The 16,023-nt window shown below is 49.2% G+C and overlaps 1 protein-coding gene across 1 annotated transcript in view; it reads right to left on the bottom strand.

Moving 5' to 3' along the window:
• Nucleotides 1-69: 69 nt before the first annotated feature.
• KMT2D (lysine methyltransferase 2D) overlaps nucleotides 70-16,023 on the bottom strand; it is an 83,603-nt gene continuing 67,649 nt past the window's right edge. Inside the window, exons 45-55 of the mRNA XM_055003521.1 lie at nucleotides 15,682-15,857; nucleotides 13,480-13,610; nucleotides 12,043-12,178; nucleotides 11,818-11,942; nucleotides 8,964-10,107; nucleotides 7,099-7,235; nucleotides 6,559-6,689; nucleotides 4,394-4,679; nucleotides 3,995-4,068; nucleotides 2,206-2,314; nucleotides 70-1,315 (exon numbers count right to left, since the gene is read on the bottom strand). Coding sequence (XP_054859496.1) covers nucleotides 1,223-1,315; nucleotides 2,206-2,314; nucleotides 3,995-4,068; nucleotides 4,394-4,679; nucleotides 6,559-6,689; nucleotides 7,099-7,235; nucleotides 8,964-10,107; nucleotides 11,818-11,942; nucleotides 12,043-12,178; nucleotides 13,480-13,610; nucleotides 15,682-15,857 — 2,542 coding nt within the window. The 3' untranslated portion in view covers nucleotides 70-1,222. The remainder of the gene's footprint in view (nucleotides 1,316-2,205; nucleotides 2,315-3,994; nucleotides 4,069-4,393; nucleotides 4,680-6,558; nucleotides 6,690-7,098; nucleotides 7,236-8,963; nucleotides 10,108-11,817; nucleotides 11,943-12,042; nucleotides 12,179-13,479; nucleotides 13,611-15,681; nucleotides 15,858-16,023) is intronic.

Below are 16,023 nucleotides of genomic sequence, written 5' to 3'. Positions count from 1 at the left end.
AGCCCTTGATGGCTCATTTCGACGATGCAGTCCAGAAGGGTTCTGAGAGACCGAATTGTCTTTTTTGGGGGGGGGGGGGGGGAGACAATCCCAGCAAAACAGTGCCCACCTCCACACGAAAACTGTTCCCATGTCTGCCAGGGCGGCTGTGGCTCTCCATGTTAAAAGGAAGAGGGTTAAAAAAAGCAGAAGGGTGGCACAGCGAGGGGCTCACATTAGAAAACAAAAAACAAAATCTAACACTTCAAATGAGGTAGGTTCAAGTGCGGACGCTCCTCGCGCATGGAAGATGGGGAAGGGCAGGCAGGAGGAAGGGCAGGTCCGCTTCCAGCTTCACCAAGCCAGGGCCTGCTGTTCACTAGAAGTATTTTCCCCCCGAAAAGCGAGCGCACACACATACACACACCACACACTCATGCCCCCTTTTCAAATCCAACACCTAAACGCATACAAAACCCAGAGCTGGGGGCTCTGGAAGGTGGATTGTCAAGCTAGTAAGTCTCTTTGAAGCCTCTTGTTACCTTGGTAAATTAGCAAGCAATAGATAGTAAGTTTTATTTTAAAAATCAGCTTTGTCTCTCACGCGCGCGCACACACACACACACAAGAAATCCCCCAAATGCACATAAACACACAGAAAAAGTTGCAAACTCTCCCCCTGGGGATCCAATAGCCGTGCCACAGTTCCCTTCCCCCAGCTTTGCTAGACAGAATGCCCCCCCCCCACCCCATCTCTTCCCAGTATATTTCTGAAGTTCATTATTTACAGGTGCACAGGGGTGGAAGGTTTCCCCATTACGGCCTCAAAAGAAAAATACTAAAAGAAAACCCTGAGTTGCCAGTTTATCAGTTCCCCACCCCAGAACGGGGCTTGCTAGTGGCTGCTGCCTTTTGCCGGGGAAAAGCAGGTCGCCTTGTGTGGAAGAGGAGCCGGCTGGCCACGGTGGCCGGAACAGCTGGCTTGATACAAGACCATAACCAAGGTTGGCGCGGTGCAGTGGCAGACATGCTGACGTCACCCAAGCCCTTTTGGTGTCCCAGCTGCGCCACCAGCATGTTGGGGGGGGGGGTGGATTCTAAGCATGCTTTCCCGGGTTGATTCTCTGCCTTATAGGAGGGTCGGGAGATCTGGTGGAACAGGCCTCTCTGTAGAGCCTCCTGTGCCGTCTGTGCCAGGCAGTCGGGGTGCCCCCTCCTCGCCGTGTCTGATGGCCTCTACGGGCTAATTCATCCACTTCCTGCAGTTCCAGGCTCCACAATGGCACGGGATCTTGTGCTGATCGTCTTCAAAGTCAAATTGGTAGTCATACGTTAGCTAGGGAGGAGGAATGCCGAGGCAAAAGAAAAATTAAACTTAGGATATAATAATAATAACAACAACAACATTCGATTTATATTCCGCCCTTCAGGTCAACTTAATGCCCACTCAGAGCGGTTTAGAAAGTGTGCCACTATTATCCCCACAACAGACACCCTGTGAGGTGGGTGGGGCTGAGAGAGCTCTGAGAGAGCTGTGACTAGCCCAAGGCCACCCAGCTGGCTTCAAGCGGAGGAGTTGGGAATCAAACCCGGCTCTCCAGATTAGAGTCCCGTGCTCTTAACCACCACACCAAACTGGCTCTCAGAATACTTCTAATGCGCAAGTACTTCTTTGGGCTGCTGTTTCTATTGTTATTTATATATCACCCTCCTACTTCAAGTGCTCATCCCCAAGATGTCTGTGAGCCATCGCTTCAGTTTAAAAAACAAAACCACATCGTAAGACATTTTGACTCCTGTCCTAATGATCGTTTAACAGTATTTCAGTCTTACCCGCAACTGCGGTTCTGTAGAAATTAGAAGGGATAGTGCCGCATGACGTTCATCAGGGCAACGTACGTTCTTGTGACTGAGGCATACTTGCTGTGCCTCTGCTATATGGGTTTAACTCCCTGCTGCTCACATTTTCCTACTGCACTGTGCAAGCGCACGCAGCTTGATGTTGATGCCGCCTGGTAAATTCCAGAATGCGCCCACACCAAAAGTAGTTTTCACAGGGAAGAAGACAAGGAAGAAGAGATACTGTTCTTCCAGTTTACTAGGGTGTGTGGCAAAAGATGATCTAGGATTAACTAGGTCCTGTTGCTACCACCCAGTTCTTCCCTGGGTATCCTGCAGATACCCCACGCCAGGCACAGACGCAGAATCGACAATCCCAACACCTACCTCCTCTCCTTTGGGTATTCGGCGACTCGAGATGATTATAATTTTGTCCTCCTTGTCAAAAGTCACAACTTCAGCCACACAGTTAGGAGCACAAGAGTGATTGATGTATCTGTGGCAAGGGAGGGGAGGAAAAGAGGAACATCAAAGCCAGGCATGCTGGAAGAACATCGGGCTCTTTCTTCCCAAAGAACCCCATTTCAACAAAGCCGCCCCAAGGACTCCGGGACATTGTCATCCATCTTGCTTCCTGAACCCGTAATTCTTGGGAGCAGTGGCTCTGGGGCTCAGGAAAGGAGGGTGGCGATCCAGGACTCCTGGGTTTTATTCTTCACCTCAACAGAGGAACTAGTAGGTCAAAGAAGGACCACGATGGTGGTAGGGGAAAGGAACCAGGCCTCTTGGATCATATTCCTGGCTCTGAGAAGGGGACCCCAGAACTAGCAAGGAAATCTTCAATGCGGCATTTTTCAGACTTCTGGCAGAGAAAAGGAAGGGGCTGCATGAAAGCAGCAATTCACTCCATCACCTTACTAGGGATTTTCATTCTAGTGGCTCATATGGCCACACATTTAGTTCACAGCTCTCCAACTAGCCACGGTTCTCCTAGACAGCCAAGTTTTACGAGACAGCAGGGCTGCAGAAAACCATGAGGGGACCCCAGCCAAAGATGCCACCCCCACAATGCCACCCAGGTACCAGCCAACATAATATGCATCCAAACTGCCTGAAATTTTGCCCCTCTAATCCCTCTGCAAAGGAGAACTTGTGCGCACGCACGCACACGCACCCTTTCCAAACAAAAGGTACTTCCGTCCTGATGGAGCAATAACATCATACAATTTAATGTTTTATAAAAGAGTCAGTTAAAATAATCTAGTTTACAACAAAATCCTAATTTAATTTGAACATGCAAAAACACCTTTATAATCTCTTAAAGCTACACCAGCGACCCTCTACGAAAGAAAAGCCTGCTTTTCTATACAAAAGGATGAACCGAGGAAGAAAAAGAGCTGCTCTGTTGTTGACCTATTGTGTCACTTACAATCTTTGGCATCCAAAAATCAAAGGGAGGTTTACTGCCATGCTAAACTGTGTCTGTGGGAGTCGTGTCCTTTGTGTGTATTTTATCATGCAAGCCCTCTGGATCTGAGGCAAAGGTGGACGAGTGGGTTCCGAGCATACCTACGAAAAGCCACATCGTCCCACAAGAAAAAGAGGAGGAGGAAGACCTGGGGCAATGGAAAATCATTCTTAAGGTCTCAGCTCTTGGCTGGTGGGCCGTTGTTGTGATCAGGGCTTTTTTTCTGGGAAAAGAGGCGGTGGTACTTTGTGGGTTGCCCTCTGCGAAAATGGTCACAGGGCTGGTGGCCTCGCCCCCTGATCTCCAGAGGGGAGTTGAGATTGCCCTCCGCACTGCTCGGCGATCTAAACTCCCCTCTGTCTGGAGATCAGGGGGCGGGGCCACTGGCCATGTGACCGTTTTCCAGAGGTGCCGGAACTCCGTTCCGCTGCGTTCCCGCTGAAAAAAAGCACTGGTTGTGCCTATGTTCTTTGGGAGGCAACACAAAGCATGCTGAAACCCACTGATTTCAATGGGTTTAAACGTAACTCTCAGCAATTATTTCACAATTGCTGTCTGGTAGGCTGCATGAAAACAAACAATGAATTGCGTCCTAAGGCTCTACTTAGACACAGATCAGTATTTAAAAAAAAAAATCAATCAGCAAAGTTTGTGATGGACTAGCAGACCCTTCGGATACAGACAATACACGACTATAGCCTTACTCACCTGGCAGGGCCACCTGTCAGCGTGGCATCGATGACATGTTCGTTGTTGATACGGAACATATAGATCCCTCGGTTCTGGAAGGGTCAGAGGAGGGAGAAGAGAGAGTAGATTTGGAAGAGGCCAGAACACCCATCAGGCCATGGTCTCGCTCACACATACTCTACTTGACCCAAAAGCTGGGTCTTCTACATCATGATCAGTAGCACTGCCCCAATTCAGGATCCCACCCAAGCTGGACAGCCCAATCCACTAACCAAGACACGAGTTCCCACCCTCAACTCCCCGGCAGCCACAGAAACTCTACAGATAAAACAAGTTTAAAACAGAGCATTAACACCTTCCTGACGGTATCCCTCACTGCTCCAACTCCCTGGCATCTGAAGAGATCTCACTGCTCACCTGCTCCTCGTAGATTTTCTCACGCCGGTTAGCCACTTCGTTGCGGATGATGGTGCCGATATACTCAATGACCATGGTGTGCTTTTCTAGATCCTTGGCGGCATAGAGCCCAAGCCCTTGGATACGTGAGCGTGCCAGGTAGACATTGTTCTTCCACTCAGTCTTGAGGCGGCGGTACTGTGAGGACTTGGAGTGGACAAACTGCTTGCTGTACGGTGTGTTGGTTTCACCCGTGAATGTGCTCTGATAGGCTTTAGACATGCTGGTACTGTTCAGGGTGTGGGGCCTTTGGTAAGAAAAAACAATCGTATTAAGCCCACTGTGCTGGAAGGAAGACAGCACCATGTGAACAATCACAGCATCATTCATGTATCTGTCCCAAGGTGCAACCTGCCTTTGAGACGAGCACCCTGAATAGAGATGGGCACGAACCAGGGAAAAAAACGAACCATGAGGTTCGTGGTTCATCATGTTTCACAAACCACAAACTTCCACTGGTTCGTGAACTGGTTCGTTTGGTTCGTGAAAACGCCACTTCCAGGTCAGCAGGTCTGCAGAAAGCCCAACCCCCGTTGCCTAGGAAACTGATTGATCGGCACCAGGCTGTCTGCAGCGACAAACCGAAAAACGAACCAAGTGAACTGGCCTAAAGTTCGTAGCGGTTCGTCAAAAATGGGCTCTGATGTACTGCCGGTCTGCAAACTACGAACTGGCCCAGTTCATACTGAACTCTGGTTCGTATTTTGGTTCATGCCCGTCTCTAACCCTGAATCTGCTACACTGGAATACTGTAGTGTTTACTCCAGCTGCGTAACATTCCTGAGCAACAACTCTGTACAATGCAACAGGCCATGGGCTTACAGCCTCCAATTCTCAGCTTTACGAATTTAGATAATCTGTATACTGTATCATACTACAGTGTCACGTTCATAAAGGAAAGCCAGTTCCTAGGCTGTAGATCCATATGGCCGTGGATCAAAAGTGCTTTTCGAACAACATACTGGGGGAACAAAAAGGTAATGAATATTTACAGTAGTTGGGGGGAAATGATTGAAAAAGTCAGATCAAGCTTCTAGTCCTAAACTAGTAATCTCTGCAGTGCAGCGGTGCTTGATGCTAGTTTAAGAATTCTATCCTCCAGTTCATGATAGGAGAAAAAGAAAAAAAGACAAAATCCATGTTGTTCCATCCAAAAACAAATTCAAACAAACATTTGGCAGCAAGTAAATCATGGTAGACAGTGTCAGAATTGCACAGAATTGGTTAGGAGTGCATAACTTATTCCAACTGCAGGAGGGGCTACCAAACTTTTCTTTAATAAGAGTGACTTCAAAGTAATGAAAAATGTCCCAAGCTACTTCTCCCCACCCCTGACATGTTACCAAGTTTTGCCTTCTCCTAGAAACAGAACTTGGATTAGGAAGAGCCCCAGAAATGAAGCTATCAACTAAGCAGCACAGAGTAACATCATAAGAAATAAAAGCTTTTCTTCCCCCTCAAAGTCCTACATCTGTTGGCAATCTTTTCCTGGTTTTTCTAGGAGATGCAGATGTGGAACTCTGCAGGAGCTGGCAAGCTACCGGTAGCTCGTGAGCTACTTGCTGTGCAGACCCCTGAACTATAGTATCTAGGACTTTTTAAAAACCTATTTATTTTAAAACATTACCAATTCATTACAAGTTATTATTTGCAGCCCACCCCAAATCACAGAAATCTAGGCTCCCAAAGCAAGTTACTCTTCCCTTTGTGATAAAGGGCGTAGAGGTGAAGGTAGTCCCCTGTGCAAGCACCGAGTTATTACTGACCCACTTGGGGGACGTCGCATCACGACATTTTCTTGGGCTTTTTGTTACGGGGTGGTTTGCCATTGCCTTCCCCAGTCATCTACACTTTTTACCCCCAGGAAACTGGGCACACATTTTACCGACTTCGGAAGGATGGAGCCGGCTACCTGAACCTGGCCTCCACTAGGATCGAACTCAGGTTGTCACGAGCAGAGCTTGGGCTGCAGTACTGCCGCTTACCACTCTGCGCCACAGGGCTCCGATAAGGGGAGAGGCGGCAGTAAACGCTGCTTCCTTCTACATTCTTTGTAGCCTTTCAGATCTCATTCATCCTACCACTGGATTTCTATATTCTCATGCCTTTCTTCTAGCCATGCTCACCGTTTGTAGTGTGTGAGGATTTTGGGCTCGGACCGAGCACAACCTGTAGGATTGATCATAAGGGGGAGCTCCATGAGCGGATGCCGCCCGTAGCGAAACATGTAGTTCTGGCAGCTCTCGACACCGGGCAGCTGGAAAGAGAAAGGGAACAACAACGATGGCTGTGAGATCCTCACCATCTTTCACACTTCACTGTGCTACAGTCATCAGTCACAGGCACTCCGTACCCCAACCTCCAAAGGCAACACCAACATAGATACCCCCCCCCTTCAAGCGTTCCCAGTACAAACCCGCTCAGGCTGCCTGACATTCAGCGGGTAAAGGAAATGATCCTAGAGCTATGCTTGATAGCCGCTGACTTCCAGGCCTGTGGACAGATCCATGCACAGGCTGCCACCCTGGCCTTCAGCACCCCTGAACCCAGCCATGTCCTCCTAGCTTCCTGAGGTCGTGTCTTTTCAACGGCCTTCCCTTCCTTAACCCCGCCCCCCCCCGCCCCCCCCAATTTTGGGATTCCAGCTTATCTCATTCGATTCTTACAGACTCTGCGATGCGCAGGACAGCGTGCACCGTCAAGCCAAAGAGCTCTTCTCCCTTTAGGTACTCGGGGAAAAGTCGCAGCATGTCCGCTTCCTTGCGCATTGTGGCTACCGGTTCGATGATGCGGTTCCACACAGCTTTGCCAGGAGGAAGAGGAAGAAAGAAGAATTAAAAGGAGGCCGTTCTACCCCGGCACACATCTGCCTCTGGGAAGCGCAATCCGATCTCAGATTCCAAACTCATCACAAAACTGGCTTACTGCAGTTATCACCTTGTAGCTGTCGCAGTTCCAGGAACTTGCTTGTTGCTGAGGAATCCATACAGGAAATACTCCAGAGCCTTAAGAGAGTTGGGCCCCTAAGTGATGATTCCGGGACCGTCTCCGGCCTGAACAACCGGACAGCCAGGAAGTCAGCAGGACTGAACTCGGCTGGGAGCTCCCTTCCACACTGTGCTTGGCTTCAGAGTAGCCCTGTATTTTTTCCACCAACACAGCCCCCCCTCGTACTCTTTGCTTCCCTCTTTGATGCTCACCATCCCATCTTACGCCCTCAACACAAGTTCCTACTGCCAAGCAATGGCTTTTCACAGATTTTAAAACGCGACCACTTAATTTACTTAAGCTTCCAACTACAGAACTTGGGCTCCCTTGCAGAAACAATCATGAATCCGTTTTCGGCACAAGGTTTACAGCCCCTTGATTGAGGCCATCCTCCAACATACGCAGGAGAAAGAGATTCAAGGAAGTGGAGGCTGAAGCAGCCCCACCAAGTACAAAACTACGTAATGGCTCACAAGGTTATCTGCGTTAACTTGGAAGGAACTTGAGAACCTGCAAGACAAATAAGGTACATCGCTGCAGGGCAGGAGAGCTGTGGAAGGAGGTTGTCCCTTTTCCTTCACATTTCAGCCCACGGGTGACTATGCCCAGGAGTACCTCCTCTCTCTCTCTCTCTCTCTCTCCCCAAATCAAATGGCTGTCGTTATAAGCCGGTGTATTAGATTTGTGCGCTTCAATGCATCCGTTTCTTTGCGAGGGACAGCAGGGAGTGCTTACCCATCATGGGTGAGTTTGGTGTCGTGGTTAAGAGAGCCGGGACTCTGCTCTGGAAAACGGGGTTTGATTCCCCACTCTTCCACTTGGAGCCAGTTGGGTGACGTAGGGTCAGCCACAGCTCTCTCGGAGCTCTCTCAGCCCCACCCACCTCACAGGAGGATTGTTGTGGGGATAATAATAACGTACTTTGTAAACCGCTCTGAGTGGGTGTTCAGTTGTCCTGAAGGGCGTTATATAAATCGAATGTTGTTGTTGTTGTTGTTATGTGCTGATAATATAGATAGTTTTACATGGTATAAAAACAGCATGGGAAATGCAACATATGCTCTTAAGAATAGCCACATTTTTTCACTTTACAGCCCTCCAAGAGCGGGCCTTCATATAACACTGCTTATCCTACCTATTCCACCCCAGAAATCTGAGACAGGAACACTGCAGCAGGATATGAGTGTAACAGAAAGCTCCCTTGTCCTCTGCCTTGATCTCTGGCACTTTTCAAACCTGCCATTTGCATGCCGATCCTTGAGAACACCCCTCCAAACTTCCAAACCCTGCAGCTTGGCAATACAAACCAGACAGCAGTGCTTGTTAGGGAGTGATCAGGCCAATTTATCACCGGAATGCAAATACGGCATTTGTTTCTGAGCGATTCCAAATGACGGAAGTGCAGCTTCTGGCCACCAAAGCGCGATCAGCACAGCAGGATTCTAGACTTGGGTCGATATGAGGTTGGGGAGACGGGCCCCACCTGCTCTCAGAAGCTGGCAAGTGCATGGAAACGGGGCCCAGCAGCCAAGCTGACCCTTACCCTGCGGTGATGAGTCCGTGAAGACCAAGTCCTCCAGACCCTGTTCCATAACTTGCACCACAAACTCGGGCCGGCCGTTGTTTTCGCAGATGGTGCAGCGGTAGCAGCAGCGGCGGTTGTTGGTCCGCAGGCTCCAATAGATGCGGGTGGCCTCGTAGCCCACGGGGTAGAGTGCTGTGACACTGTGGAAGTCTGCCATCTGGTGAGGCAGGAGCTGCCCTATAGCATGGAAGACCAGGCCTCCCACCCGGAACATGTGGAGGCGCTCTCCCCGCTGGATGATGCTGGCGATCTGCTTGACCTCGTCACGCTCGATATAGACGCGCCGGAAGACAGTGAAGGTGCTGAGCTCCTGGTCACAGGGGCCCTTGAGCTTGTGCAGAGGACACAGCATGGTCTTGTCCTTAAAGAACATGCACTTGGCCCGGATGGCACAGGCGAAGTGGTAGACACTGGGGCAGCGGATGCGGTTGCAGCTGTTGGTGGCCCCGGTCTTCTGGCAAAGCGAGCACTTGGTGAGCAAGCCCCGGTGCAGCGCCACTTCCACGTTGATGAGGGCCCCGCCCTGGGTCTCGTAGACCTCGGTGGACCAGAGAGCACAGTTGAGATGCACCCACAGGTCAAGGTCCAGGTTCAGGAGGCGTGCTGGGCCGTCGGTGGCCCCGTCCCCTTCCTCGTGGCAAAAGCAGCATTTCCGCAAGTCGCGCGGCACTTTCTCGGGCCGCAGGGTGGTGGCCAAGCGCTCGATGAACTCCGAGATCTCCCTGTCCCCGTCCCGCTTGGAGCCACCCTTCTGGATGGTGATCAGGAAGCGCAGCCGTTTCCAGCGCACCCCTTTCCATTTCTTCAGCCGCGGCTTGTTCTCCTCGTTGTCTTCCAGGGGCCGGGAGCGTGGCTTGGCTTTGAGGGGGGACTGAGGTGCCTCCTCCTTGGGGGAAGAAGCCGGGGGAGAAGGAGCAGGTAGAGGCGGCAACTCGGGTTCAGGGACAGGCTCTGGCGCTCTTGGGGGGCTCGGTGGGGAAGGTGCAAAAGGGGAAAGAGGCGGAGAGGGCTCTTCGGGGAGCGTCAGGAGCTGTCGCACATCCAGGTTGGCGACATTGTTGATGTAGCAGTGTTGGGCAGCCTTTTCCGGAGCTGGGCTCTCCTGGAACAGAGAGAAAGGGAAAAGTCTTAAATCTGGGTTGCATGAAGGAACTCGGAAACTACAGCGAGAGGGTGGGCACCAGGGACCCCCCACAAGCTCTGCAACGTACACCTTACGCACTCATCTTAATTCTCCGTCAGCTGGGCATGCCAAATATGCCCTTCTTGCTAAAGAGCTGGGCGAGTGACGGGCAACAGGGAGGGATGGCAGAGTAGGGCAAGTGGCTGGAAGTCAGGAGGGAGCAGTGTTCAAACTTGCAACAACTCCAAAAAAACCCCAACCCCAAACAGAACCTCTGCATCTTAGAACAACGAAAACTTTCATGGATGTACAATAGCAAACGTCCCTCCCGTGCCTCTCCTCTGCCCCACATCCCCATTTGTTCCTAGGGGCCCTGCTCACTCTCACCCTCCCATGGGGTTGAAGAGAGCTAGAATGCACCCTTTACTTATAGGACACCCATACTGACGGTGGGGTGGATCTGGCCCTTGTCCACTGAGCAAAGTTTATTTATTAATTAATTTACACCCTACCATTCCTTTTGGCTTAAGTCTGAAGCCTTCTTCTAATCTAATGAGCCTTCCTTCAACTTAAGGGGTTCTTCCGTTGGAGGAAGAGCCACGTAAATTGGAGAAGGTTCCTTAGGCCAGAGCAAGACCACTTAAAGAGGATGGTTGGATCCGCCCCGGGGGCACTAAATTGAAAAGGCAGGCTACATATTCGGGAGCCCACAGCCATGAGTCCATCATACACCTTCTTTAAATGTGCAAGGAAAGAAGACGGGGCCGATTTTTGCATATTCCTTTACAGGAGTTCTACCTGTACCCTCTTATATTCTAGACACGAAAGTATTAGAATACACAGCAATCTAAGCCTAAATACTACTTCTGGCCAAGACCAAGCACTGTGAGAAAGAGAAGAAGTGAAGATCAAAGTCACTCTTGTTTAGTCAACTGGGCTTGCCTTCCACCAGCCTCAGAGGGTGGGCATGCAGCTATCGGGGACAGGGTCTTCTCAGCGGTGGTGCCTTCTCAACTGCACAGCTCCCTCTCCATGTAGGTTCACCTGGCACCTACATTAACCTCCTTTGGGAGGGGGCCTTCCCCACTGCCTATGCTTTAGTTTGGTGCCAGGTTAAGAAAGCTAGTTTGGTGTAGTGGTTAAGAGCGCGGGACTCTGATCTGGAGAGCCGGGTTTGATTCCCCATCCTCCGCTTGAAGCCAGCTCGGTGACCTTGGGTCAGTCACAGCTCTCTCAGAGCTCTCTCAGCCCCACCCACCTCACAGGGGGATTGTTGTGGGACAATAACAACATTGTTTGTAAACCACTCTGAGTGGGCGTTAAGTTTTCCTGAAGGGCGGAATATAAACTGAATGTTGTTTATTATTATTTAACAGCAGGTGAGGACACAGATGTCTGCTCTGTGCCGCTTTATGATCGCTGGTTTTATTGTACTTTATATTACACTTGATTTTTGCTGTTTAAAATTTAAACTTTTGAGTACTTTCATGTAAAAAAAAATCAGGATATACACTTCCTAAATAAGAAATGGAGGAAAGCAGATGCAAGTTCAAAACGGGAACACAGTCACAATATCTGCCCTCTGCCATCCTCGTCCTCCGGGAAGAAGAAACTCCCCGTTGTTTTGGGGCAGCTGACTCAGGAGGAAGAAAAGCAACCTAGGCAAAAGCCCCCTCCCGCCTTCTCCACCTGCTTGAGCAGCGTTAAGATGTCCAGCTCGTTCTTGAGAGTGTAGCCTGGCAGTACAGCATCAAACTGCTTCAACCACTCGGGGCCCCCTTCAGGGCCCTTCGCAGCGACCGGCTTCTCTTTGCCTGGGGAGACAAGGGGGAGACAAAACACCTGTGGGTCAAGAGCGGAGAAGCTGTGGAGGGCAGATAATCCAGGGCCCGACCCGGGTCAGGGTGTACTCACTCTGTGCGTCGGCTTCGCCTTTCCGGGGTTCGCTAGCTGCACCCCTCATGGGGCTGTCTGGAAACAGCACTTCGTAAGAACTGGGGATTTTCATGCTCAACAGTTCAGCAACCGCCACCATGACGCCATTCAGGTTCTGTGGGAGAAGGGGGAGGGGGTGGGGGGACAATGTGGGCAGCAGCAACCAAAACCCGGCAGGTTGAGATGCTCCCTGTTCTAAGCCAGTTCCTCTGCTACGACAGCCATATCACATTTTTTTTGAGCTACCCAGGGGACAAAAGAGAGAAATATTTGGTTTCCACAACTGAACACCCCTGTGATGTAGAGAAAGAGACCAGGCTCTGGCAGACTCAGGTGGAAGCCCCGCTATGCCATGGACACCCCCCCTCACAAGTTTGTTGTAAGGATAAAAAGGAAGAAGAATGATACAAGCCACTTTGGGGCTCCATTTGAGAGAAAGGCAGGGTATGCGTGAAATAAATAACAACTTGGAATCCATCGAGCCCTGAAGTTTAGTAGTTAAAAGTGGAAAACCAGGATCTCAAATCTCCACTCTGCCACGGGTGACCTTGGGCCATCACTCTCTCTTAGGCAAACCTACCTCACAGGACTTGTGTATTTGCTAAAATGCACCTTTGTTGCTTAGTTAAAGGTCCCGTTGTGACATGGACAGAAATCACATGAACTCTCCACTCAGCTGACTTGGGGCTAAGCTCCGAAAATAAGCATAGGGGAAGCCTGTAAGTCGAGCAGTTCTGCCACTCATACCTAAGCCCACCCGCCACCCCCAAACTGGAGAGACCTGCCAAGGTTGACGCAGAGCTAAGAGGGTGGCCAAGGGACGAAAGAGAGTAGAAAGGAGTGTCCCTGGGGCTACCAGCTTTGGTAAAAGGTTTCTGTACCAAAGGACACAGAACTTGTATATTTGCAAACATTGGCCTTTACTGCTTAGTTAAAAATTCAGCTGTGACATGGACATAAATCCCATGAACTCTCCACTCAGCTGACTCGGAGCTAAGCCGTTGCATGGCCTCCCTGGAAATAATGCAGCCAAGGTGACGCAAGGAGACATGAAAGCTCGGCCTCTTGTGCTTGATCTGTGACGGCTGCTCTACATCCGCAAGTTGTTGTCTGATGCTGCTATCATCAGGATACGCAACAAGCCTGCGCAAACTTGCCACAAAAGTGGTAAAAATTGGGGGGGGGGGGGACACACTGCTTTGCTCTGGCTGCTGGGAAACCAAACAGCACATTTCAGTCTTACAGTTTAGGGTCAAGGATCCTCTTCCCACGAAGGCGGTTTGGATACATTTGGCAATTTCCAGAAACATGGTATCTGACATGAAACTCAGGTGGTCAAATCGTCATGTCAGCCCTTGGTCACTTCAGAAATTAGTATGTGGCTTGACGTTTGGTCAGTGCTCTTCTATTATATACCTTAGCGGCAGCTGCAGACACGGTGAGCATGACGGACACCTCGCTGCCCTTGGCCTTGTCCCACGAAGTGCCCGGGGTCCCCTTCCCCCCCACCTGCTCCGGTGCCACATAGGGCTTGGCATCTGAGAAAGCTGAGAAAAACAGGCAGGAAAGAAACAGGATGGGAACTAGGAACACTTTACACAAAGACACTTAAACTGAGCCAAAAGTTTCCGTTTACACCCCAAAAGCCATTGTCATACATTGGTCTTCCATCTAAGTTTACTAGGAGGCTCCAATTAGTGCAAAATGCTGCAGCTCGACTGTTATCAGGAGCGAGCAGGAGCATGAACATCACTCCCATCCTACAGTCGCTCCACTGGCTGCCGATCAGTTACTGTGCTCAGTTCAAGGTATTAGTTATTATATACAAAGTTCTTCATGGCTTTGGTCTGGCATACCTACGGGACCACCTCCCTCCCTATGTTCCTCCACGGCAGCTTTGCTCATCTGAACAGGGTCTCCTGCAGGTGCCAGGCTGCACACGGGCGAAGTCAGCAGCAGCCCAGACATGGGCTTTCCCTGTGGTGGCCCCTATCCTGTGGAACGGCCTGCCTGAGGAGGTCAAGAGAGCCCCCACTCTCCTGGCTTTCCATAAACGATGCAAAACCGAACTATTCAAAAAGGGGTTTTACTCAAATGGGAGGGCTGCATTGTAGGGTCTCACAGGCTTCGCTAATGAGTTAGGGACCATAGACTTCATCACTATTTTTGCCTTACATATTATCTGCTGCTTAAAATATGTACTCCTATGTACCACCAGTGCTCCACGTTGTCTGTCAGTCCTGGAATGGATTATGTTCTGCTTCAGTATTTTTTCTGCTCTGTATTGGATTCTTGCTAATACTATGTCTTTTAAAACTTGTATCTATTTACCCTATGGCATTGTTTATGAAATGTCCTTGACACTGTATGGAAATGTCCTTGATACTGATGGTACTAATCTCATGCTGTGTAATCCGCCTTGAGTCTCAGTGAGAAAGGCGGACTATAAATGACATAAATAAATAAATAAATAAACAAACAAACAAACAAAATCTTTTCCTGCAGACAATAGAAACTGTGTCATTTCGATCCCATTCCACCCGCCTTAACAGGCCAACAATTGCTCCGTATTACATGGCTTCTTGCTTTTATTATTTGCAAAACTCCCAACCGCGTAGAGCCTTTTCTCTGGCTACATTCAATGCCATGCCTTCAGCGGCCTTATATGGCAGATTCCTAAAGGTAGCCAGCTCTGCTAGACTCTGTCTGTGTACGTTAAAATGTACTGGAACAGTCCCACAGATCCTCTTTTATTGTCCCTTTTATGCAAATATTCGTTTTAAGTATCTTGACCCTATTCTTGGAAATAAGATGGGTCTGTCTGATCACATGAAAGCCCAAAGTATCTTACAACCAAGAAGGTGGCTTTGCTTCTCCAATATGCCATCAAGATTCGTCAAGATAAAAAGGTATGAATATATAAACAAATATTTAATTGCTAAAATAGTTTGTAGATTTGGAAACACTGATAAAGTTAGGGACAAGCAGAGAGGATTGCTATATTAATCAGTTACATAAAAAGTTAAAATGAAATAGTGCAGCAATAATGGAACGAGGATTATATATTGATATATTGTTAAATATTGAATATAAAGCTATGATACGATAGAAATGGGCAAATATTAATGACGAGGCAGATTGCACGATGTATTTAGTTTGGGAAGGTAAATGTGAAAACATACAGTAGCTGGGATAGTATATGTACTCTTTATTTTAATATTGATTAACTCTGAATAAGATGTGTTTTGAGTACTCGGTATTTTAATAATTCTTGTAGTGCAAAATCCTACCCCTCCTTTGACCCTGTATCTTCCCCTCTTCTTTCTGTACCCCTTTTATTTTGAAAATATTTTTTTAAAAAAAGGGATTTGAAGAAATTATTTTCAAAATATTTTTAAAAATTCGTCAAGATAAGACCCAGTGATGACGTGATGTTGTACTTGAATTTTATCTGTACACGTTTTTATCCTTTTATTGAAACAATCCTGCAATTTGTATTGGCCTATCCTTTACGGTATTATGCCATGAAGGGTCCTGATTGATTTGATTATTTAATTGCTCCACCTTATCCTCCCTAGCATGCATTCTTCCTCCCACCCTAACCGTTCCCCCACAAACCTGGGATGCTGGCCTTTGGGATGATAGGTATGACCGGGGACATCGGGCGCTCCTCCGTCCTGGACTTGGCTCCAGCCAGCAAGGGGAAGCGTGGCATCTCTTCGCCCAGGACGCTCTCAGGCGATGACGCCGGGACAATACTATCGGGGGAGTCGCTTTCTTCATCGCTCTCCATCCTACAGGGGGTTTGGAGGGGCTGGTGATAGAGTCTAGAAAGGCTGTTGCTACCTGCCCTGCTCCTTCGGACGAGGTTCAGGGACGAGCCAAACCCCCAGCAGGAGAAACACGTCCACCTGTAGCTATTCTAATAGTTAAAGACACGCTACTGCCCTCCGCTGAGAA

This window comes from Eublepharis macularius, chromosome 19 (genome assembly GCF_028583425.1).
Source record: "Eublepharis macularius isolate TG4126 chromosome 19, MPM_Emac_v1.0, whole genome shotgun sequence".
NCBI classification, from domain to species: Eukaryota; Metazoa; Chordata; class Lepidosauria; order Squamata; family Eublepharidae; genus Eublepharis; species Eublepharis macularius.
The sequence above is the reverse complement of the archived record's forward strand: the minus strand, read 5'-3'. Positions and strand labels throughout refer to the sequence as shown.